The 26524-nt window shown below is 38.2% G+C and overlaps 1 protein-coding gene across 1 annotated transcript in view; it reads right to left on the reverse strand.

The window, feature by feature from the left end:
- The window catches only part of DCC (DCC netrin 1 receptor), a 729366-nt gene that overhangs the window by 318629 nt on the left and 384213 nt on the right, over positions 1–26524 (reverse strand). Inside the window, exon 8 of the mRNA XM_087954238.1 lies at positions 4389–4545. Within this exon, the coding sequence (XP_087810364.1) occupies positions 4389–4545 (157 nt within the window). The remainder of the gene's footprint in view (positions 1–4388; positions 4546–26524) is intronic.

Genomic DNA, 26524 nt, shown 5'->3' on the forward strand with positions numbered 1-26524 from the left:
AGCTGACAACTGCTGCTATAATCTATTAAATATCTAATTGCTTCAAGGTAAAAGAATCTTGGTAGTATTTCTGGTTGTACAATACTCAGTTAACAGAAAAATGGGCTCAGGTTTGGCATTATTTTTCTTTCCTACTTCCTCAATCTAGTTTTTACAAATGAATTAGAATCATTTGGCCTCTTCAGTCCCTTATAGCTTAGAGATAAAATGTCATATACAAACAAAATCTGATATATAGGCCCAAAGCTGATTTTTTTTTTTTATACCTATAGACACAATCCTACCAGTCTGAGGACTCTACTATCTACATTTACAATAAAAATTCCTTTTCATGATTCTGTAATCCCTTAATTTGTAGTAGAGTCAGGGCAACTGGATGAATCTGAGAATTTACTGCCCGGATGCCCTTCCTGACATCACATGGAGTTCGCAGCAGATATGTTTTTTCTTTGTGCCTAGGGGAGAAACATCTGCCGCTATCTGAGATTGAACTCTCAACCTTCTGAATGGAAGTTGAGCATGTTCACCACTAGGTCATCACACCGCTCATATCTGCATCCACAATACACTCTGTAAACTATTATGGAGAAGCTGTCTTCACCCTCTTTCTCACACATATAATATCTAAACTGAGTTACCTCTTACTCCTCTGAAATGAATCCCTTTCCACCTGGTAATCCCCTTCCTTCCAATTCTGGTAATCTGCTAAATCTCATCTTAAAAAATCTTCCATACCCACAACTTCTGGAGCAAGTCGTTCCACTGGTTAATTACTCTAACCTTCAGGGAATTTCTTCTTAGTTCTAAGTTGGTTAAACACTATTGGTTTAAGCATTCCTAGGTTTTCTTCTAAAAATCACACACTCTCATGCCACTGACCCTGATGTCTATGCCTGACGGAACTGAAGTCCTGGACTTGGAGAGCATAAGCTTTGAGGGAGATGTCATAGGACCATGATAGCGAACCTATGGCATGCATACCAGAGGTGTCACTCCAGCTCAGCTCCACCACGCATGCACCCACAGCCAGCTGGTCTTTGGGTCTCTGCTGCGCATACAGGAGGTGCATGCATGGGCATGCATCTGCATATGCAGGGGGTGGGGCACATGCATAGCAGATGAGTGCACATGTGTGGAAGGCGCGGTGTTGTGCATGCAGGGGACGTGCATGCATGTGTGCATTTGCAGGGGACACACCCGCATTGCATTTTGTGCACACGCTTTGGACACTCGGTGCCAAAAAGGTTAGCCATCACTGTCATAGAACTTCAACAACCCAGGCATGTATAAGGGCTGGAGTCATGTCACAGAATGATGCAGTGCCAGTCATGGGAAAACTGTCAATTCTGAAGCAAAATCACTGTTATTCTGCAACACCAAGAATCATTCAGTTCTCAGGAATTACAGTAATTTGTCTGTCAATTTCTGTACATGCCTCAGGTTAATGTCAGATCCGCTATTATTATAAAGAGAAAAATAGCTGTTTTGTTAAAAAAAATGTATAAAAAACAAATGACTCAGTATTCTACCCAAGCATTTAAGGGAAACTGTGTTTAGTTTGTTCACACTGAAAGCCTGAAAGTTCACAAGACCTGAGGCTGTCATCACCACCATGCAAAGTCTTAAATTGTTTTCTCAAAGTTTTATTGTTTAATTAAATGTGGCATTTTAAGTCTAATGTTTAGTGCTTATAAGTAAAAGTAAAGGTTTCCCTTGCACGTATGTGCTAGTTGTTTCTGGCTCTAGGGGGCAGTGGTCATCTCCCTTTCAAAGCAGAAGAGCCAGCACTGTCCGAAGACGTCTCCGTGGTCATGTGGCCAGCATGACTGAATGCCAAATGCACATGCTGTTATCTTCCTACCAAAGTGGTCCCTATTTTTCTACTTACATTTTTACATGCTTTTGAGCTGCTAAGTTGGCAGAAGCTGGGACAAGTAACGGTAGATCACTCCGTTATGCGGTGCTAGGGATTCGAACTGCCGAACTGCCGACCTTTCTGATCAACAAGCTCAGTGTCTTAGCCTCTGAGCCACCCCGTCCCTCAGTGCTTATACCCTCTAGCTAAATTGATGATGATATTCTTTATGGAAGTAGATTCTACTATTGCTTATTTTATGCAAATGTTTGCATAGTAAACCAGTTGTTGTAACCCCTCCTCTCCACAATCATAACCATTTTTAAAATATATCTATATTAGAAGATACCATTTAACCAGTGGTTTTCAAGCTTGGGAAACTTAAGACTTGTGGACTTCAATTCCCAGAATCCCCCAACCAATATGGCTGGCTAGGGAATTCTGGGAGTTGAAGTCTACAGGTCTTAAAGTTCCCAAACTTGGACATCCATTATTTAAACATTTGAAAAGTGTTTGGATTCTTTATATATTTTTTTTAAAAAATATACTTTGCAAAATAATTGACATAGTATCTGATTATGACTAAAGCTAAGCAAAATTGAACTTGGTTTGTATTTGAATGGAAGCAATGAGAAAATATTTCAGTAGTGTTTCACATGGCCATCAATTCAATTACAACTCAGTTGAAGTTGAAGTTGACACTTTCCCTGTTTTTATCTGCCTGCCATCCTAATACTGATGGATCTCTAACTGTTCACAATATAGCCTTTTGCTCAGAAGGCAACCCACCACTGATGGATTTGACAGGTATAGATTCCAAGGTTAGAAACACATGATACAGGGCAGGTAATTATAACTGGTGAATTATTGAAAACATTCCATTGGTAAAGTTGTGTGAAGCACCTTCATTCTGTAGGATGTTCTACTATGATGAGACACTTGACTTCATCTCAACAATTGGTTGGGACAAATTGACCTTGCTGAGTTAGCCTGTCTTTACAAATAGGATTTCTCCACATGGGTGTGGATGGAGATTCATCCTATAATCAATTATCTCTTAGTGAACTTTTAACCTATTTGCCTTATAAAGAGGTTTTAAAACTAGGAGATTTTCTTAACTACTTGTAAACTTCTCCTTGGCATCTGATGCTAATATTGCAATGTTTAGATCATTTGCAGTGTTGATAACCTTATCCAAGGTGGGTAAGTACCAGTTCCATTAACCTCTTGCCCCTTCTGCTATTTCAAAGCAATCTACTACACAACCATCCTTTTCTCCCCTGAACAACTGTATACACCTTATGGATATATCCACATATTTCATTTGGCTCAAGAAAATGTAATTAATTTTCCTAACTTCATGATGTTGATCATGATATAGAAGGCCCTGAACTTCGGGCATCTTCACCTTTGTAAACTTGTCAATAACTCATTGTTTGGGGAAGTCTTACTGCAAGTCTTCAAGAATCACAGAGCACCATTTGGACTTCACTCTGTGTTTACCAGAATTAGACATACCTTCTGAAATACTCTCTACACAAAACAGGTGTGTATAGTATCTATTTTTACATCTTTTAAGTATTTGTTAAAGATTCATTTATCTTTTCTGCATCATCACTGGTTCTTGTTCCTAATTCCACCCTCTCCCACAATTTGGCATTCTTATATCATATTTTATATTTTGTTCCAGGTTCATTTCATATAAACAAGCACACACAATGACCCCCATGCTAACTAAATGAAAAGTATGATTAAAAATAAAGCAGAGAAGGAGAATCTTTTTTAGAGCAATTGAAACAGAATATACACATACAGTACATAAACATTCAAAATCAATCTATCTATGTATCTATCTACCATCTACCTCATCATTATCATTTCTGTCTATCTGTTATCTGTCTGTCTGTCTATCATTATCATCGTCATCTTCATCATAATCTCTGTCATCTATCTCTTGTCTGTCTCTCTAGCTCTCATCTATCTATCTATCTATCTATCTATCTATCTATCTATCTATCTATCTATCTATCTATCTATCTATCTATCTATCTATCTATCTATCTATCTATCTATCTAATCTCTCTCTCTCCCCCTCCCTCTGTACCTCATCCATCTCTCTCTCCCTCCCTACCTACCTCATCTGTCTGTCTAATCTATCTATCTATCTATCTATCTATCTATCTATCTATCTATCTATCTATCTATCTATCTATCTATCTATCTATCTATCTATCTCATATCTTTCTCCCTCCCTTGTCTGTCTGTCTTGTCTGTCTGTCTGTCTGTCTGTCTGTCCGTCCCATATCTATCTATCTATCTATCTATCTATCTATCTATCTATCTATCTATCTATCTATCCATCTATCATCTATCATCTATCATCTATCTTTAATCTAACCATCATCTATCTATTACATCAATCACTAGATAACTCAGCTTATATCATTCATGCAGACCACATGATTTGAATTTCCTTGGTGAAGAAGAAGCTCTCCTGTATCTTTAAGAGATATACAACATGATCCAGACCTACCTCTTGATGCTGTCTCTGGAAAAATAGACTGCATAGGTTTGAATGTTCCCCTTGGCCTCTGCAGGGGGGCGCCAGCTGAGACGGACAAATCGGCTGGAGACCAAGACAGGGACCACATCTCGGGGAGCAGAGGGAAGGATCCTGGAACTTGGGATGGCTAAAGAAGGGGAAGGAGAGGAATTCATCAGGCAGACAGATGGTGTAGGGGTTGCAGGGTGGGAGGGAAACACTGTCATAGGTACAACTAACATTTCAGAAAACACAGGGCTAGATAAATCAGCTGTGATTAGGATAAACACAGGGAAAGAGAGAGAGAGAGATTAAAAAAATCTAGCAATAAAACCTCTCCTTTAAATGCATCAACAGTTCATTTTTTTACAAACCTATAAACTAGCTTTTGTATAAATATCCTCCTCTTTTTTCTAACTCACTTTTCTGATTAAGAACTCTTTATAGCAGGGCTACCATAACTGAACTGCAAAAAAAAAACCCAACCCTGAATATTAGATGACAACCAAGAAATGCAAACCTATATGTTGGGTTAACATTTGGTAGATTTCTGGATTCCGCAGTGCAGATATGGTAACCCTTTAAGCATTTCTAAGCTTACTCACTCTTTTGTGTTACTTTTGTTGTTTATCATAAAATTATTAGCCAATTTTACATTTGGGATCATTAAATCACAGTTTCTTTTAAGAAAGAAATGGGAATATGAATGTCATCACCCAACATTTCTCTAAGTGTATTTAACCAGATTGGATTTTGGCAAGATAGGTAAAGGTTACCCTCGCACATATGTGCTAGTTGTTTCTGGCTCTAGGGAGCAGTGCTCATCTCCTTTTCAAAGCTGAAGAGCCAGTGCTGTCCGAAGACGTCTCCGTGGTCATGTGGCCGGCATGACTAAATGCCAAAGGCGCACGGAACGTTGCTACCTTCTCACCAAAGTGGTCCCTATTTTTCTACTTGTATTTTTACATGCTTTTGAACTGCTAGGTTGGCAGAAGCTGGGACAAGTAACGGGAGATCACTCCATTATGTGGTGCTAGGGATTCAAACCTCTGAACTGCTGACCTTTCTGATCAACAAGTTCAGTGCCTTAGCCACTGAGCCGCATCCCTGAACCGCATCCCTTTACATGTTTTTTCACATTTTTTTCACATTTGGCAAGATATTTATAGGTAAATACAGGTAGTCTCAACTTACAACCATAATTGGAACCAAAGTTTCCTTTGCTAAGCATGGCAATTGTTAAATGAGTCAATTTTGCCCAGTTTGATGGCCACTTTTGCCAGAAAGAGGAGGCAGAGAAAGAGACGAGGTAAAAGAGTGGGAATTTTGAATAGACTGAGGAATAAGGGGAAAAAAAAAACCCGTCTCCCTTCAATCTTCCTGACCAATTTACGTTCACTTGTTAATAAGATGAATAAGAACAGAAGTTGCCTTTGGAAGTTGTGGAAGCTTCATCACTGGAAGTTTTCAAGAAGAGACTGGACTGCCATCTGTCAGAAATGGTGTAGGATCTCCTGCTTGGGTAGAGGTTGGACTAGATCAGTGGTCATCAACTGGTGGGCCAGGGACCACTGGTGTTCCACAAGAAAATTTTGGTGGTCCGCAGAGAAATGTTCCCCCCAAAGCACTCTCCCCCAAAGCAATTAATCCAGGCTGCGTGGGAACACAAGGCTGTGCCACCCACATGGCCCGCCCACCTGCTAGCCCCCACTCTTCGGTCAAGCGCAAACCTTACCTTGAGTAGAGCCATGCAAGTTGGAACTGGAAGGTAAGACCAATGGCGGGGGAGGGAAATCCGCCCCGGGGTGGCTTGCTGACATTGGTGGGAAAGCTGGTCCCATATTCCAGAGCTACAGTAGTCACAGGACTGGTCCTTTGGTCATCCCGGAGCAGCTCCTCAGTCCATGTTAGGCCGGTGCATCCGGTTGGAGGAGCAGCTGCTCTGGGATGACCAATGGGCCACTCCTGTGACTACTGCAGCTCTGGAATATGGGGCTGACTTTCCCACCAATGTCAGCAAGCCACTATCAGTCAAAATTCATATTAGTGGTCCGCAGGATTTAAAATTATGAGTTTGGTGGTTCCTGAGATCCAAAAGGTTGGCAACCCTGGACTAGGTGATCTATGTGGTCCCTTCCAACCCTGTTAATCTGTTAGTAAGGAAGGATTAACAAGAGTTTGCCAGTTAAACTTGTTGGTGGGATTTTCCTCTAAATCTAGAGTTTATACTTAGTTAACTTCACTGCCTGAGAAAATGATAACAAATTGACATTTTTCTCCCACCAATGGAGCTTTTATTAAGAAATGAAATAATGGCAAAGTGATCAAAATTACCTGCAAGCAAGGCTCAAGTCCACCTCCAGCCATGGAAACTCATAGGGTGATTTATGATTACCCTGTCAATCCAACTACTGTTATTTGGACTATTGCTGGGGAGACTATTGCTGTTTAGATAAAGAAGAACCTGTGTAGGCCATCTAGAATTCCTAACACAATGAATGTTTATGCTCCTGCCTGAAAACAAATGGCATATATTTGTAGTAGCCTTCAAAATGACAAAGAGAAGAATTGTGGAACTTATTTATTTATTTATTTAATTTATTTGATTTGTCAATTGCTTACAAGGTAATAGATATAAGTATAAACATGAGTAAGAATACAGAAAATAGGTATAAATAAATGGGGACAATAGGACAGGGACGGTAGGCACGATGGTGCACTTATGCACGCCCCTTACAGACCTCTTAGGAATGGGGTGAGGTCAATAGTGGTTAGTTTGAGGTTAAAGGAGTGGGGGTTAGAAGATGTAACAACAGAGGCATTCCAGGCATTGACCACTCTGTTGCTGAAGTCGTACTTTCTGCAATCAAGTTTGAAGCGGTTTACACTGAGTTTGTATCTGTTGTGTGCTCTTGTATTGTTGCGGTTGAAGCTGAAGTAGTTATTGACTGGTAGGACATTGTAGCAGATAATTTTGTGTGCTATGCTTAAGGCTAACCGTAGGTGGCGTAGTTCAAGGTTGTCCAAACGCAAAATCTCAAGCCTGGTGATAGAGGGTATTCTGTTGCGAGCAGAGGAGTGTAGTACTCTTCTCATGAAATACTTCTGGACTCGCTCAATTGTATTAATGTCTGATATGCAGTGCAAATTCCAGACTGCTGAGCTGTATTCGAGTATTGTTCTGGCAAAAGTTTTGTATGCTCTAGTTAGCAATTTGATATTTCTGGAGGAGAAGCTTCGTAAGATTAGATTTACAACTCTTAATGCCTTTTGGGCAATGCTGTTACAGTGAGCTCTGGCGCTTAGGTCATTTGATATGAGAACTCCAAGCTCCTTGACAGAGTGAGGATCATCAATGAGGTCATATCCACCTAGTTTGTATTTGGTGCACTGATTTTTTTTAACCAATGTGTAGGACAGAGCATTTGTTGGTCGAAATTTGGAGTTGCCAGGTGTTTCACCATTCAGACACATAATCAAGATTGCTTTGAAGGATAGTGGTGTTGAATAGTTTTACGTCATCTGCAAAGAGGATGCAGTTGCTTATAAGGTGATCGCAAAGGTCATTTATATGGCAATTCATCTCCATGAAAACAGAAATAACACGTGACAGCTAGCACTGGTGATGTTACCTAGTTTGGGTAATGAAATGTCTGCAAGAAAACAACCAAGCTCAGAGCACACCTAGGGCAACCCAGTTGATTCCATCAGCTTGTGAAGAGTGTTGTGTTATGGGAACATGGATTAATGTTATGATAAAACAAAATCCACTGTTACGTTTCCTGCTTTTGCAGTATAGTGAAGAGAAGGACCAGGGGAGACATGATAGTAGTGTTCCAATATTTGAGGGGCTGCCACAGAGAGTAGGGGTCAAGCTATTTTCCAAGGCACCTGGAGGCCAGACAAGAAACTGAACAAGGAGAGATTCAACCTGGAAATAAGGAGAAATTTTCTGACAGTGAGATCAATCAACCCATGGAACAGAAGTTGCTTTCAGAAGTTGTGGGAGCTTCATCACTGGAGACTTTCAAGAAGAGATTAGACTGATATATTCTGCTGATCCATGTGGGATGAAATAATACTTCCAATAATAGCCCCAATCATATCACTACGGGCTTTGATATAGTGTATATGAAGGGAAAATCTGTCAGTTGAGATGATGGTCCCACTTATCCACTTAATGTAAAGGACTGGAAAAGGAAATAATGATATTGCAGAGGAACAGTATTTGGTTGCGAGAAACCCTAGTGATTTGAATTAATTTCCTGTCAGTCCTCTGTGGTAGACCAGGTCAGGAAACTGATTCAACATGAAGACAAGAAATATACAATAACAGAATGAAGCAATAACCAGGAGTAAAAAAACCAAACCTGACTTGAAGGGTTCTGCCCATCTACCCACTCACCCACAAACACACAAACAAATTCCACTGCAAGATAAGATCAGATAGCAATTAAAAAATGTAACTTATTCAAAATGACAAGAAGCATTTGAAAGAGAGGAAATGTCACATTAAATATTCACAAAGGGACAAAAAAAAAAATCCAAGCAAATGAATTATACCATAGAGAGTGGTAGGATCAATAAAATAATACTTTCATGCTGTTTGCTACTGCCTTCCACCAAAGAGAAGGTGTGGGGTTGCTTTGATTCAAAAACAAACCATAGCTCTTTCAGAGAGGTAGGGAATCCCCATAATGATGGTGAATTTTAATTATCCATACATCTGTTGCAATACAAACGGTGACAAACTTGGTTCTTCTGAGAAATACATGACTGCTGACGGCATTCTTCTAGGGCAGGGGTGTCAAATTTGTGACATTGTGGCCGTGTCATGTGACATATCATGACTTTTTTTCCTCTTCGCTAAACTGGGCGTGGGTGTGGCCAGAGCGTGATGCACCCGATTCACGGCCCGCGAGTTTGACAGCCCCGCTCAAGGGAATGACAGAAAGACATTGAGGAATCCTAACCCTAATCAATGAAGAATATTGTGAATGGAGTGGATGCAGCAGGAACTTGAATAAAAGAATATGTAAAGCTGGAGTTCATGAGTTTAAGGGAACTTATGGCTGAGTTAGTCAAGAGTATGTGTTGGACTTCAAAAAGATGGGATTTAGTAAACTTTGGAAAATGATTAGTAAACTCCTAGCAGGATAAATCAATGAGAAAAGGATTACAAATAGGTTAAAAAAAAGTTCCTAAAAAAGATAGTAATACTATAAAAGCAGAGTTGTAAACCATTTAAGCAAAGAAAAAGGAAGGCAGCTCAAACATTTAGTCTGAGCTCCAGAAACCTTAACTAAGATTTGAGAAGAACAACAGTCAAAACAACATCATCATACGCATAAGAGATGGAAGAGGAGTAGGTCGCTAATCAACATAAGTAGTCTAAAACTGAAGAGACAGCATTATATTCTTTGAGAAGAATGAAGGCAAATTATGAAGAAGCTGAAAAGTGAGAGTGATAAACATGGGCTGGGAATTCTTACTCAGTATAACTTTTAATTCCCAGTGTCAGATGGATTATATCCTGGGGCAGTAATGGAGTTTCCAATCTGTCTAATAAAACTCACATATTATTTTTGATAAATGCTAAAGAAAAGTGCAGAACAATTAGAAAATGAAAATGTTATTCCTATCTGCTGAAGGGATGAAAGCAAATTCAGCAGAACTGCAATGGAATAATCAGTGGGATAATGGAATCACAAGCTTCTTGAACAAATTAGATAGAGATTGATCCGTAAGTACTTGGAAAATAATGTGATGATTGTTCCAAAATGTCAAGACAGAATCTTGCCAGGCTAATCTGATCTCTTTTGTTAAGGTATATGCCTTGAACAGATTGTGGTCATGTTGTAGGAATAATACAACTTGATTTCAGCAAAGCATTTGACAAAATGCCACATGGCATTCAGGCTAGCAAGCTAGTTAAGTGTGTGCTGGCTAACGGGCACGGAAACTGCACTCAGAGTCCTCAAGAATCATTCTCCATCCAACTGAAGAATGGTATCAAATAGGATAGCATAGAATTCAGAACAGGCTTCAACATTTTTATCATTGACTCAGATGGGGATGTGAAGAGAATGTGTATCAGAAAACTTATCAGAAAATTCAGAGTCTGGTTGACAGAGTCTGGTTGGCTGAAAATAACAGACAAAAAGTAATAGGGAAAGAGGTTTTTTTTTTTTTTTTTTTTGAAGATTTAAATAGAATTGTGTTGAAATATATTTGGCAGGGCAAAAAAGCAAGAATAAAATTAAAATTGTTACAAGATGCAAGAATAAGAGAAGGGTTTGCCTTTCCTAACTGGGAGTTGTATTACCAAGCGACAAATTTGACGTGGGTAAAGGAATGGATAACATTAAGAAACAATAGACTATTGACCTTAGAAGGGCATGACTTGCTGTTGGGATGGCATGCCTTCCTTTGGTATAAGGGAACTAAAACACAGGGGTACTTTAGAAGACATTATATTTGAGAGGCATTGTTTTTGAACTGGGAGAAGATAAAAAGACAATATTATTTAAAAATTCCATTATGGATATCTACCATTGAAGCTTTTTCTTATCCAATAATATATAAAAAGGAACAAACAGTTAGATATGGTGAGATATTGAATGAAAAGGGTGAACTTAAATCTAAGTGTTGGAAGAACAAGGTGTAAAAATGAACTGATTTTCATATTTGCAAATACAATCCAAATTTGATAAAGATATTAAAACAGAAGGTATTTATGATAAGTTGACTGACTTGGATAAAATTTTGATGGGTACTGATGAAAAGGTAATTAAAAAACTTTATGGTCACTTATTAGAATTTAAATTGGAGGAGGAACAAGTTAAAGAAACGATGATTGCTTGGGGGGAAATTTTGGATATGGGATTGATTTAGAAAAATGGCAAAAATTGTGGTCTCAAAATTATAAAATGACAATGTCGACTGCATATAAAGAAAATCTGTATAAGATGTTTTACGGGTGGCATCTACCCCCAACGAGAATTGCGAGAATTTTTAAGAACAAATTGGATAAATGTTGGAAATGTCCTCAGATACCTGGTACATATTACCATATGTGGTGGACATGCTCGGACGCAAAGAAATATTGGACTAAAATTCACACATGGTTGGAAAAAATTATAAAACAACATATAGACTTTAAACCAGAGATCTTTTTATTGGGGATAATACCAGAAATATACAACAAAGAGTTGAAATATTTGATTATAAATGTGTTAACAGCGGCTAGGATTGTATTTGCTAAGAATTGGAAAAACGATAAAATACCTATGCAGGAGGAAGTTATTAAGAAAATTATGGACTGTGCTGAAATGAGTAAATTGACATTTGAAATTAGAGAACAAGAAGATAAACAATTTTATATGATATGGGATTTGTTTTATCAATGGTTGAATAAAAAGGCATGGTAATGTAGTAGACTAGATAACTTTGTGATAGAAATTTAATAGATTGATATAAAACATAATATAGACATATATAACCACTGGTTGAAAGTATAACATAAATTTTAAGATAAAACTTGGAACATCTCGTATAAAATGATGGAATAAATAGTTTAGTCATGGATGATTAATAACTGATAAATATATAAGCATATGTTAGTTCGACAATGTGAAAACTGATATAAATTGTGAGTAAATAACTCCAAAAGAATAGCACAAAAATATTTTCAACCAACTGACAGACTGTATGTATATAAAACGGAAGATGTTTTTATGTTTTTATGTTTTGTATGTGTATGTTTGTTTTTAAAAATAAAAATTATTTATGAAAAAAAAGTAATAGAAGTCTGTACAAAGTTTTCCATTAAGGAAACCCAAATCAAATGCAGAAATATATGATTGATGCTACTTGGCTTGGTAATAAGTAGTTGACTACCACTTGGATATGAATCAGCACTTCCCACAATAAGGTCAACATGGCTTTGAATTTCATCAGTTGAAATATCCAAACCTCAGAAAATAATTGCAGTAAGTTGGAGATGATGGTTTAAGAGCTCCTTCCACCTGTACAAGTCAACGAACAACTACTACTGTTAGTAACCCCAAGAAGGCAATAAACTCTGACTAGTGTGGATGTTACTATATCTAAAGCAGTCCCACTCAATTGTAAACAAACATATACACACAAACCAATGGCTGGAAAACACATTTCAATCAAGCATAATGCAGCTAATTTTGGTTTGGTGTGTTGGATGAATTGAGCAATAGGCCTACACTGGAGAGTGATCAACAGCCACAGATGAAGCAAACTATGGTTTCAAGTAAAGTTGTGCACAATGTGATTGCAAACAGTAAGGAACTGAAAGGATTACAGAACAAAAAAAAGTAAAAAGATTTAAAGAGGGAGACAAGCTATTCTTCAAAGCATCTGAAGGAAGAACAAGAAGCAATGGGTGGAAACTAATCAAGGAGAGAAGCAACCTAGAACAAAGGAGAAATTTCCTGACACTGAGAACAATGAATCAGTGGAACAACTTGCCTCCAGAAGTTGTAAATGCTCCAACACTGGAAGTTTTTAAGAAGAGATTCTCTTCTCTTCTCTTCTCTTCTCTTCTCTTCTCTTCTCTTCTCTTCTCTTCTCTTCTCTTCTCTTCTCTTCTCTTCTCTTCCCTTCCCTTCCCTTCCCTTCCCTTCCCTCCACTCCACTCCACTCCACTCCACTCTACATCCCTAGGTACTTTTTCAAGAAACAATTGGACTTTCTTGTTTTTTCCATGAAGACATTTTACTTCTCATCCAAGAAGCTTCTTCAGTTAACATCGTCAAGGAAAAAACAAAGAAAGCCCAGTTGCCTCATGAAAAAGCACTTTTGGGTCAACCATGACCTGGATGACTGAGAATCTCCATAGATTTAAAGGACAGTTTTTGAAAGCCAACTGAATTTACGTTTGCAGGTATGTGTGCATTCAACTGTCATTTCATAGCAACTTTTGCCTTTGCTTTTTATTTATTTCTTCGTTATGGAAATGGAAATACTCTAGATAAAACATTTGCTGGTAGTGTGGAAAAATACACACACACACACACACACACACACACACACACACACACACACACGTTTTTCAAATCTATTTTGCAAACAGTTAGATTCACCCCCAAAATATTTGCAGAAAAGACAAATCTTCTAAAGCTTTATCTGTTTGTATATTTTTGCAGCTTACTTATTACATCACTAGGGTTTTTTTAAAGCAAACTCAAACATTGTATTCCTGGGCAAGATATTTGACCAAGGACCTATCTTTCACATTGGTTGAGACAGGCTTTCAGACAAGTGATGCTTCTCCAATATTAGGCCTTGCACACACTGACTGACTCAGGAAAGAATCTAAGAGTCAGATCTATTACTGTTAATTATCTCCATGGGCATTTTCAATGTGCAAAGCAATTCACAGTTTTCAACTCATTTATCCTCAACGTCTCTCTTGTAAGACATGATAGTGACTTGCCTAAGGCTGCACCATTAGCCTGCAAGTTCAGAAAGAGTATAAATCAAAGTGACTTCATTTTTGAATGGAATCCAAAGATCAATTAAATTAGAGTGCTAACTTTTGAATCCAAGAGACTGGTATATTTCTGGTTTCTGATGCAGCATGGCTTAATCTATCTGGCAATGGGGTCAGCAAGAAAATGCATTTAGGAGGTGGAGTTATACAACTGCACAGTCCTTCCTTTTCTTTTGCCTTTATTTGAGAATAATCAGAGAAATCAGAGTCACAACAGACTGGACAATCATTTGTCTGAAATGGTATAAGGTTTCTTGACTAAGCAGGACGTTGGACTAGAAGACCTCCAAGGTCCCTTCCGTCTAGTCTAGTCTAGTCTAGTCCAGTCTAGTTTAGTCTAGTCCAGTCCACTTTAGAGTGCCCATACTATTTCACATTCAGTGTTAACTTCTACACATGCTAATTAAACCATAAGGCCTGTTAAAACATGGTAGAATTCCTAAGCAAGTTTGCAAATAATTGCTCCTTCAAGAACTGTTTTTCCAGTCTCATATATCTCGTTTAGGCCTAGGGGACTTATTTTAGAATTTTAACACATTTTCTTTTTAAAAAATGAAGTTAGCAATGGAGCGAGAAGCTCCATATATATATGGTATTCAGCTTTGTTCGGGTATTTTCCCACGTCATTATAGTTGTGCTTTTAAAGTTGTAGCAACGTTTCGGCAGAATCTCATCTGCCATCATCAGGCTTCTGTATAGTGTTTGTCTGTGAGTCAGACTTTCACAGCCGTTTCTGTTTGAATATGTATGAATTAATATATGTTTCTTTGCTTCCTTTCTCAAAGTGAATTGGATGAGACTCGGATTCAGTTGGCTGGAGATGACGTGGACTTGCCAGAAGACCTCCAGAAGATGGTAGTAGAAGATCAAGAAGAAGACAAGGATACTCTTTTAGGACAGCTTCAGAACATCCAAAAGACCTCCAAGATCCCTTCCAACTATTCTGTTCTGTTCTGTTCTGTTCCATTCCAGATGACATCAGATCCAGCCTCTACTCAGTGCAAGAATTCTTTGGCATGTGACTGTTCAGTTCTCTTCAATACACTTATCTAGCAAAGGAGAGCCTATCATCTCTCTGGTAACTGGTTCTTTTGTTGAAGTGTGCTTATGGTTCTGAAGGTTTTTTAAAGTACTTTCGAATATCACCATCTCTATCCTGAATTTCACTCCAAATGCAATGTAAGATCAGAACAATACACATTCTCACAACACTACTGTTCTCTGGTTTGTCAAGGAAGAGAGACAACTGTTACATCAGTTCAGCATTCAATGGGTATAGCTACAAAAATAATATGTAGTCTTTTCAACTGCCTCCTTTTCAACTAATAACATCACCCAGCCAATTACCACTGTAGGAAATGTCATAACTTTTACTGGCAAAGCGACTTATCAATTTATTTTATCATCCTTTTGCAGAAGAGTAATTTGCTTATTTAAGCATCTCTGCTTCCATAACCTCCTTTCCATTTAAATATCTGTATGTGTGTGTCTGTAAATAGAAATATATAAATATATTCTCCACTTTGGGAGTTTGAACCTTGAAATTCAACCAATCAACACAAAGGATCATGCCTGCCCCAGGATCTCATTTGGATACATAAGACACTGATCTTTCACAAATATTTTGGAAGAACCTGAAGATAATGAAGTACTATAATCATAATTGTATTTATTTTTTTCCAATCCAGAAAAAAATAACATACACACATTGTCAAAAAGACAGACCACTCTGATTTGCATTAAATCTCTCGATATAATACTATCTGCCAGCACAAGGACAGAGTGTTCAAAGGCAAGTGTATAAATAGATGCAAACAGAAGAAAATGATTGTTCATCAGGTCATAACAAGGGCATCACGCCTTCTTGTAAAACCTGTTATTAACAATTAAGTGGAGCTGGCATGTCACAGAAAGTATAACAAGATAAATGAATGAAGGGCAAGACCTATCACTTCTAAGAAGTGCATACATATAACAACGCACACAAATATGTTATAAGGGTACTGTAGCATTTGATAGGGAGTGATTGAATGACACTGGCCTTTTCTCAGCTAAAACTGTTGATTCCTTCTATGGGGATTTATCAGGAATAACAGCAGATGGAAGTATATAAAGTATGTAGGTAGGTATTTATTAAATGCAAACTTGGATGTTCTTGAACACTAAGAGGCATTATAGATTCACAAGTATAAGTATATCTTTGATCCTCCCACTACAGATAGCAACAATTGTGAAGGGAGAAAGAATGGCATACTAGAGGAAAATTGCATTCAATCTCCATATGAGCTCTGGAATTGAAAGTCACATTTTCCCAATGAAAAGTACAGATTGAACATAAACCTTGGGCAAACCTTCCACTATCCAGGAACTCATAATTTTGATGCCACAGAGTAAGTTCAACATATCCACTATTGCGATGCCAAAACTCTGTTGAGAGTTTTCCTTTAATGTATGCAAACACATAAAATCCACAGGTACAACCGTGAAGTTTCAACAGAAAGCTTATTGGCCTGCAAATGACGCTTCTGCTCAAAATCCATTATGTAGGCAAATGAAAAGAAATAACTCCAGCAATGATTCATTAAAGTAATAAAAACTCATTAAGTAATCATAAATAGTGGGAATGCATCAACTTCTGTCTCATTTCCTGCCACTTTAGGCAGAAAATGTGATGATTTTTTTTGAAGTTTGGGATGTAGTGATACACTGACAAATATTTTTTTAAGAAAATATTTCTGCTCTTTTCTCTAAAGAACATCAGAAGGTTTGTTTTCCTTAATGTTCTTATACAGTAATGTGAAGGAGTACAGAACTAAAAATATTAGTATTATGCAAAAAAGTGACCCATGTTATAAACCTAATACGAACAGAAACATAAAGGAGATCATACCAGCTGATGATCAAATATGCCTTATTAAATTGCTTTTACATTTATTTAAAAAAGTAACAAAAACGCAAGAGTATTTAAGATTATTTCTAATAATAAAAATGTACCATTGTACCAACAAAAATGCACTTTTGTTTTTCTATACCAAAACTCTGAAGATTTTGGAAAGCACAGAGATGATAGCTGAGTTCATTAAGGATGTTTGACTAGTTTCAAGGCCAGGTTTAAAGTTCATCACATAAAGATGAAGACCCAGCTAGCATTAGATGAGAAAAGGGACTATTTTAACACCAAGCAACCCTTTAAACCTGGGTTAAACTGTTTTGTCTAAGATAAAGTTAATAAGATATAAGGGCATCCAATAAAGGAAGGCAAAATAGCCATTTGGCAAGGTGGCTATTTCTGATGCCTGAGTCAGTTTTATCTTAACCTGATCTTCTGCCACTGTTTCACTAGGTATGTTGGAGTAGAAATGATGTGATGTTAGGGTTAAAGTGTTGGGAAAAGATTGGGTAGCCCCAACTTTAAGTTCAAGTCCATCTCCAGCTATAGAAATTCACTTGGTAAATTTGGGACAGTATTTTTTCTCTCTTACTAACCTGTCTTGCCAAACTGTATGTCAGATCTTCATATATATTCATTTTTATTTATTTTGCCAAGCATGCATTTGATGATATATATAAGTATAAACATGATTATTAATACATGAAATAGATACGAATAAAAGGGAACATTAAGGCAGGGACGGTACACACTTTGGTGCGCTTATGCATGCCCCTTACTCTTAGGAATGAGGTGAGGTCAACAGTAGACAGTCTGAGGTTGACGTGTTTGAGGATCATGGAAGAAACCACAGAGTCAGGTAGAATATTCCAGGCATTGACCACTCTGTTGTTGAAATTGTATTTTCTGCAATTGAATTTTGTGCGGTTTACCCTGAGTTTGTATCTATTGTGTGCTCATGTATTGTTGAGGTTGAAGCTGAAGTAGTCATTGACAGGTAGGACATTGTAGCAGATAATTTTATGTACTACTCTTAGGTCAGACTCAAGGCGGCATAGTTCTAAGTTATCTAAGCCTAAAATTTCAAGTCTGGAACCATAGGGTATTCTGTTGCAAGTAGAGAAGTAGAGGAACGTTCTAGTGAAATATTTCTGGACTCTCTTGATTGAATTAATGTCTGATATGCAGTGTGGATTCCAAATAGATTCTCCAAATAACTATTTGGTAGAGAATCACTTCACCCTCTTTTTTAATTTCCACTCTTAGGACAAAGAACTCAGATAACTACTAATTTGACCTGACTGAATTCTGAGTCACTTGACAGACTCATCCATACAGTTTTTTTTTTCCCCAACAACAAAATGGCAGTGACATGCTACCATCTTCTTGCTGGCTATTTTCTTTTTCAAGATTAGGAGGCAAACCATGTCCTTGTCTCCACCATGTCTCTGGCTTTCAGCTATTAGAGATAACAGACCTCACTGATTACCTACAAACATGTTGGTAGAAGAAGCAAGCTATCTGCTCCACAGCAACTAGTGTTAATGACTCTCTAGTCTCATTTGCCCTATGAGAAAACACCCTTAAAGATGGATGAACGAATACAATTTGGTGAACAACGCAGAATGAAGAAGAGATTAGGGCCACAGCCAACCATGAATGACACAGTGCAGACACAATAGAGACTCAAGCTCATTAAACTCCTGGACAGAAATTCCGCTCAAACAGAATAAAATCTATTCTACAAGACTGGAATTCCATGATAATCATTCAACCATGTATAAACCAGGCCCATCTTTGCTTCTGAGCCTTGATAATGATAGTCAGATATTCTCATCTTCTAGGTCCTTTAAGAAAGTTGCATTAAGTACAGACTAAAGAGACAATTTGAGACTTTCACTTTACATACATATATAAGTTGAATAACAAAACAGCACATGATTTAGAAACATCAAATAGAAATATCTTTGTAGCTGGTAGGCATTTATCAGCCACAACTAAAATGACCCCCATACTGCATCCCCATCAAATGTTAAAATGGAACCAATGAAGATACTAAAAGATCTCAACAAGAAACATGATGATGTCTACAAGGCCTAGTTGAACCTTTCAGAGAGAGTTTTGCTAGACATATCAAAATGCTTGTCTTGCATGAGGAGAAATCTTTAAATTCTTTCTAATTTCAATTCAAACAAGACACAGCTACAACTTACTCTTGCTGAGGATCCCATGAAGAATTAAAACCTAGCTTATCAAAGCAAATGTGTTTTCATGTAGGTTTTTGGATTTCCACACCACCACCCCAACTCCAATGGAAGACGCTTCAAGATTTGATTTCTGTTTCCTTCAGAATAAAATTCCATTGTGCTTCTACCTGGCACTGAGTTTCACAAGCTGCATTTCAAAAGAAGCTCACATCCACATTCTTTCAGGCAGCCATTGGGAATTTTCATCAAGATTGCTCTGAAAAATGTATATTATTTCACTGCTCTCCTTCACTGGACAGGCAAATTGCTGTTCATGTTTGCGCGGAAAAATCAATTGGAAATACAGCCATAATGGGTGCTTTCATTTGGGCATTGAGCAGGGCTCAGTAATTAACTGACACCATATGCTGGAAAATCAATTGGCAAAAATAACAGTGATCAGGACTTGAATCTTGAAGGAGCCCTGTTACTGCCATCATCCGTCTCCATCGAGAGCTACGGAGGCCATTCTGTATTTGTTTCATAGTTAAGATGACATGTGTCACAAGCAATTAGTCAATAAAAACATGAAGGTAGTTGAAGGAGCAAGTGCTTAAGAATTCAAAAGAAATTCCATCACCCACAAATGTTCCCTTAGGAAACATTGTAAGTCTCTGTGATCATGTGGTTTTTGTTGTTGTTTTACAACCATGTCGCTTAGCAATAATGCCCCTACTGCAATCAAGGTTGACTCAGCCTTTCATCCTTCTAAGGTAGGTAAACTGAGGGCCCAAATTGTTGGGGCCAACAGGCTGACTCGGTAAACTGCTTAGAGAGGACTGTAAAATGGTATATAAGTCTAAGTGCTGAGGTTGAACAAGCAGGAAATAAAGGTCAGGTAAGAGCCCAGGCGGGCGGATGGACCAAACAGCAGCAGACATAGAACCGGTTCTGTGTCTGCTGCTCTTCAGAGCTACCAGTTCTACAGAGCCGGGCAGAATCAGTAGCATCCCACCCCTGGGTCAGGGGTGAAATGAATAATGTGTCTCAGAGTCGGCTGCACCCAGGTAGCGCCGGCATGTTCACTCCTAATAAATCTTCTTTAAGCTACCTGAAAGAACTGGCTAGAGACTCATGATTTAAATGGAGGTGACTACCAAAGCCCTTACACCCTGACTTACAACAGTTTGTTTAGTGCCCATTCAAAGTCACAATGGCACTGAAAAATGTGACTCATGACTTCACAGTTACGACCTTTGAAGCATCCCCATGGTCATGTGGTCAATATTCAGTTGCCTGGCAACTGGTTCACATTTATGACCGCTGCTGTGTCTCAAGGTCATGTGATCATCTTTTATGACCTTCTCACAAGCAAAGTCAAAGGAGAAGCCAGATTCGCTAAACAGATGTTACTAACTTATGAACCACAGTGATTCACTTAACAACTGCCGCAAGAAAGTTCGTAAAATGAGTCCAAACTCACTTAACAGATGTTTCACTTAACCAACAGACATCTGGGGCTCAATTGTGGTTGTAAGTTGAGGATGGCCTGTATTAGCATCCCAAGTAGTTACAGCTTGTGCAATAAAGCTGCACCAGCTGAAACTATGGAAGGTCAGCCTCAGAAGATGCAAATCCACCTGAACAGCTAGATAATTATGTCAAGTCTCCAAGCCTCTTTACCCAGTTAATACGATGGGAATTAGAGCAAAAATGTTCTGCAAGTTTCCTTGCCAAGCAGGGGAGTAAACATATTAATTAAAGACAGCAAGCTGCAGCCTGATTTAAGAGGCAGCCTTGACCCATGTCCTTTCATTGGGAACAATTATTGGATCTCTAACTCATGCATGGTATTCTTGTGGATTCTACTCATGAAACTCTGATGTCTAGACTGGCTGACAACTCTGACCTGGCTCTCTGAATTTTGGATTGGATTTTGACTATTCTTCTACATGCTCCTCTTGAAAGCAAAACTACTCAAGCAAGTTTCCTGTTTCAGAGAGTCTGTTTTGGTTTACATTCCTTTTCTTTTCTGTTGGGATCTCCTCAAATCTGAATAAACTACTAATCTCCATAGCAACCTTGTATAAGTGTGTAATTGAAATTTGGAGCAGGACAGCAAGGGAACAAGAAAAAGATCTTTTTTTAAAAAAGAAAGAAATCTCAATACCTAATGTTTCTTTCTCTTCGTGATCATTTTATTGTTCAACTCCATGGGGGAAATAATACTAGTATCCATAGTATTCTTGCTAAATATTAATTATTGGGGAAACTCATATGATGTGGGTTTTAAAAAATCCCATAAAGGAAAGATGAAGTCTTCCCTCTCCCGGTCAAACTCAAAGCTTCCCCTGATTGCTAGTAAGTAGGAGGAGAAAAAATATCAGAAGATTATCTCCTATGGACTACATATGCCTCTAAAACTTGCATGATTTTATCCTGTGGAATTTATTTCTTATAGTAGAAGCATTTCAGATGGGCTAGCTCCAACTTATAAAGCAATGGGGGCAAGAATGGCTATTGAGAATTCTATGTTAAAACCACCAGATGGATTAGAGGTCCTTCAAACTGACATTTGCTCCCTTATTCTGTGATGAATTCAGTTCCAAAGAGAAGAACATTATCCAGGAGACTTTGACTAGGCTGGTGAGCAAGAAAACTGTCAGAATATTTGTTGGGGGAACACGTCTTTACATTCCTTGTGCTCATAGGCCATATTTGTTTATATAGAGAGCACTGTGAAGATTTATTATGAAGGGTTCTTACAGATCCAATATGTTCAACCATACTATATATTTCACTGTTGCAGCCTTGTCTGCTGTGGTTATAAAACAGAAATGGCTAATCAATGAACAAAATGAACCAAAGCCCTTACTTACAACTTTTGAAGACATTTTTTATGGTTTCCAAAGTTCTTGGGTTGTGTTGCGTGCACCTCCATTATTCATTGTGATATAACCTATTTATGTGTCATGATGCCTTTCTAAGTTCTTACTGAAGAAGAAAACTTTGTGTTGACTTTTATTCAATATTACTCCAAATCTAACCAGGTGATCATCAGAAAAGAGTAGATAGACTACCCATAATCTTAAATAACCCATCTCCTGGGTGAGTACATAGACTTCCTTCTTAGGCAGGCACTGATGGAAACTACATGATCAGTGATCAGGAGACAGTGCAACATCCATAATACATGTTATCTGAAAGATGGGCAGAGAAATCGGATGGATCCTTAGCGTAGTGATGGGAATATATGCTTTTTCAGCAGCCAGTCCCAAAAGAGTGCAGTTTAAAATATTTCGGTTTCAGATGAAATGATGAGAAGTCTTTGTTCTACTGCCAAATAAATAGTAAAGAAGTTTTCTTCTTGTCCTTGAAGATGGTGCAGAAACATTTCATGCAAAACAGGGGAGAAAGAGTATTGACTTGAATTAAGGAGTCCTTGGTGCTCTCTGAGCTTGGTTATTTTCTTGCAAACCTTTCATTACCCAAACTAGGTAATATAATCAGTGCTGTGCTAAGTAACCATCATCACCCCTGATATTGTTACCTAATTTGGGTCATGAAAGGTCTGAAAGAAAACAACCAAGCTCAGAGAGCACTAAGGATCCCTCCTTTCAACCCTGAGCTACGAATAATCTCCTTTACTGGGACTAAAATTGAGTTTTAGAAACTCCAGTTTTAACTTATCTTTACTGGCTCCCAGTCTGTTTCCACTTTATTTTGGAATGGTTGTATGCAACTACAATGACTTGGTACTGCAAAAACAGGAGGACGTGTCTGAATTTTATTCCAAATTTTCATTCAGCTCCATTTGAAAAGCCTCACTGCAACCGTCCGCTCATATTAAATTATAGTGGATGTTTGAACTTGTGATGTCCTCCTCGAGTATGGCTACACCCACCACACACACATACACACTTTACTATCCTGTCAACATCTGGCAAAAAACTATTTTTAATTCTCCTAGGCCTTTGTAGATATTATGGTAATATTTTAATGCTTTAAACACCTGTCTGTGTTTCATTAGTTATACCCTGTGCATTTTTAATTCAGTTTTCCTTTTTTTAAAAATGGAAAAATGTTGTATAAGGGATGATCTGCACATTTCTGAAACTGGAAACACACAGTCTTTATATCAAGAAAATATCTATGGAAATTCTCAGTCATCTGGGTCATAGTTTCCCTATGCAAATTCCCCATAATTTGCATTCTTTTAGAGAGTCATTGAGGCCACTTGGAGGTTTATCGGCATCCTCAGGATCACCTGAGTGGTTGAAATGGTTGTGGAGCCTTCTTGAAACTGCTGAAAGGACTGTGTTGTAGACTGGAAATCCATGACCCTCTCATCTATTTCCAGTCTAGACAGGGCTGTTCAATTTTGACATTGATAGGACCGTTCAATTTTGACATTGATAGGGCTGTTCAATTTTGACATAGATGGCCTCTTTGACCCCTCTTTCAAACCAGCAGTCTTCTCTGTCCAAAATGTGGACTTTGCTGTCTTCGAAACAGAGAAAAGTAATGTATAACTTAACTTATACTATTGGAACCTGGCAAACCATCCAAGTTTATATTACATGTGTTATTCTCAATCCTCCTTCCAAAATAAGAAAAGGTGATAAATTATCTATTCCTGGCTTAATTTAAACTGAAGAAGACCTGGCTATTTTCTCAAGCATGGGACTGGTGAGGTGAGACATTAGTTGAGTTTACAGAGATTGATATCTGGCTTCCTCAGTTTCCTAGCATGTTTGTCATGGTCTTTGGTTATTGCTTTGTTTAATTAATTGTATAGTTTTTAAAAATTTATTAGCTGCCCAGATGTTCATCCATTCATGAGATAGATGGAAATAAAAATGGTATGAACAATTGTCTGATAGCGTACTTCTATTTCAAACAAGGGTCATGGATTAGGCAATCAAATTATCATAGTTTGTGAAACTTTGGAGAGACTCTCATGCAGGCATTCAGGGTGACAGTCCTAGACTAATAGACTTGATTTCAAATCACAGAATTGTAAGTTGGAAGGTAGTACAAATATCATTCTGGAACATGTAGGAAAGCCAATGAAAACATCCATGAGAGGTTGCCTTCCAGTTGCTTCTTAAAAATCTTAAAGTTTCTTAGTTAAACAAAAGCCATGGCCATTATTTCTAGTGTTACTTTCTGTAACCATGGAAAAAGTTCTTGATCTTCTTCCCCTGAATATTCCTTTTAGCTACTTTAACAGAGGTATCAAGTCCTTCTTTGCTTCTTTTTTTCCAGACTGAACTTCCCAAACTCCTTTAGCCTATCCTTTAGCCTATATAACACATGTTTTCAAGTCCATGTATCATCTTCATTGCCTTCCTCAGAACCCTATCAATACACTTCTGGGAATGTGATGACCAAACTGTGCACAGTACTCCAGACACATTCTTATGAGTAACAAGTAGTGAAGAACAATGACTTCATTTATGCATCTCTTTGACACTCTTTCACAAGACCCTGAATATCTAGTTTTTCCAATGGGCCTGAGGAACCCAGAGTGGGATGGAGCCCATCAAGTGGCTTATTTGACTGATTGATTTTTGTCTTCGGTGAGGGTGGGGGTATCACTTTTTGTTGTGTTTTATATGAAATTTGCTCATATAAACTGTCCAGAGTCAAAGAGAGTGAGTTGGGTGGCCATATCAATTTTCTTAAATAAATATGTACAGTATGTTGTATTGGAAATGGGAAGCTAACAAATTCAAATAAACAAATAAAGTTCTTCTAATGCAGCCTAGGCTTTTGGTTAAGTTACAATACAAATAAATGTGTGCTTGATCAGTCCCTTTAAATTATGTAGATTTATTCTTTTGTGCAATTTTTGCAAGGTGGAGGTGTTTTTAATTTAGAATAGGAGGGCAAACAGGAGCTCTATGAGCAAAACACATACTTTTATGCCTGTAGGGAAACTTAAGATGTAAGGAAGATTTATCCATGGGGTTTATTTCATTTTTATCTACACACTAACAAAAGTGCTGGTAGATTAGATAAACAGAATAAGGAGATGAAAGAAAGGTCTTAAAATTCACATATATCCACATCTGAGGAACATTATTCTATAGCAATACTAAGGGAATTCACAACTGGAACAATGGTCTTCAAACTCACTCCTTTTCTTTACATTTTATTTATCTTAGTAATTCTGTACTTTTTTTTTTTTTTTTACTTCCAGGCAGAATCCTAAGTAGCTAACATTGCATGTTTAAAACTAAACCAAATGAAAAATACCGTTAACAGTTAAAAGCATAGAAGGGAACAACAACTATCCAAATATACTTTTGCACTGGTCCAAATAAAGATTAATATACTGTAATGAATTTGCCTGGATATACTTGGGCATATTAGAGATTGTCTGCTAATTAGTGATGATAGATACAATCCATTATACAAGGAAAACAAACCCAGTGATTTAGCTATTCCAGTACTAATTATATAAGGCAAGGGTGTCAAATTTGCTTCGTCACAGCATCGTCACGTGATGTATTGGGATTTTGCCCCCCCTCCCCCCCATCGCTAATCTGGGCGAAGATGTAGCCAGCGCGTGATGCATCCGGCCTGTAAGTAGCGAGTTTGACAGCTCAGATATAAGGGGATACTCAACATTTTGAACTGGGTCTAGGAAAAAACTGGCAGGCAGGATAACTGGTACCAATCACCCAAAGGTCCTTTAACATGGAGAGGCATCCTGCAATCAACTAGATATCTGAACTAACTATATAATATCTTGCCTTGCCACTTGAGATTTATGGAAACTTCTGGAAGGCAGCAGATGGATTACCTACCACCTCTGTCTTACTCTATTTGACTCAGTAAAGAGTCCTGAGAGAGGCAAAGACATCTGCATGAAGTCTATTTGTCATCTTGTGCCATTTTGGAGAATTATTTAATTCTGAGAAGAGGGTAGATGCTTTAGAACAGGGGTGTCCAACCTTGGCAATTTTAAGACTTGTGGACTTCAACTCCCAGAGTTGAAGTCCACAAGTCTTAAAGTTGCCAAGGTTGGACACCGCTGCTTTAGAAGGAAAGAAGAGAATGAAAACACTATTTTACAAGCAGAACTGTGATCCTTGAGATCTAACACAGGATGGGGATGCCTATAGAATTCCAGATGCTGCTGAATAGCTATTTTCTAGTATAGATACTAGAAGTTTGAGGGACCTACATAAGCAACTATAGCCTAGTATTCAGCTTTAATACAGTATAACTCCATGATGACGAACCTATGCTACATGTGCCGGAAGTGGCACGCAGAGCCATCTCTCTGGGCACACCAGCCATAGCCCGTTGCTCATACGGGTTCCGGCATGCATGCTAGCCAGCTGGTCTTTGCATACGTGGGAGTGCCGAAAACCAGAAGAGCAGCTCCCCCAGCATGCATGCGCACACTGGCCAGCTGGTCTTCGCGCATGCATGCGTGCCGGCCAGCTGATATTGACGCACTTGGGAGCACCAGAAACCGGAAGAGCAGCTCCCCGGAGTGCATGTGTGCACC

This window comes from Notechis scutatus, chromosome 2 (assembly GCF_049901735.1).
Source record: "Notechis scutatus isolate UNSWTSFEM ecotype Mainland chromosome 2, rNotScu1.2, whole genome shotgun sequence".
NCBI lineage: Eukaryota > Metazoa > Chordata > Lepidosauria > Squamata > Elapidae > Notechis > Notechis scutatus.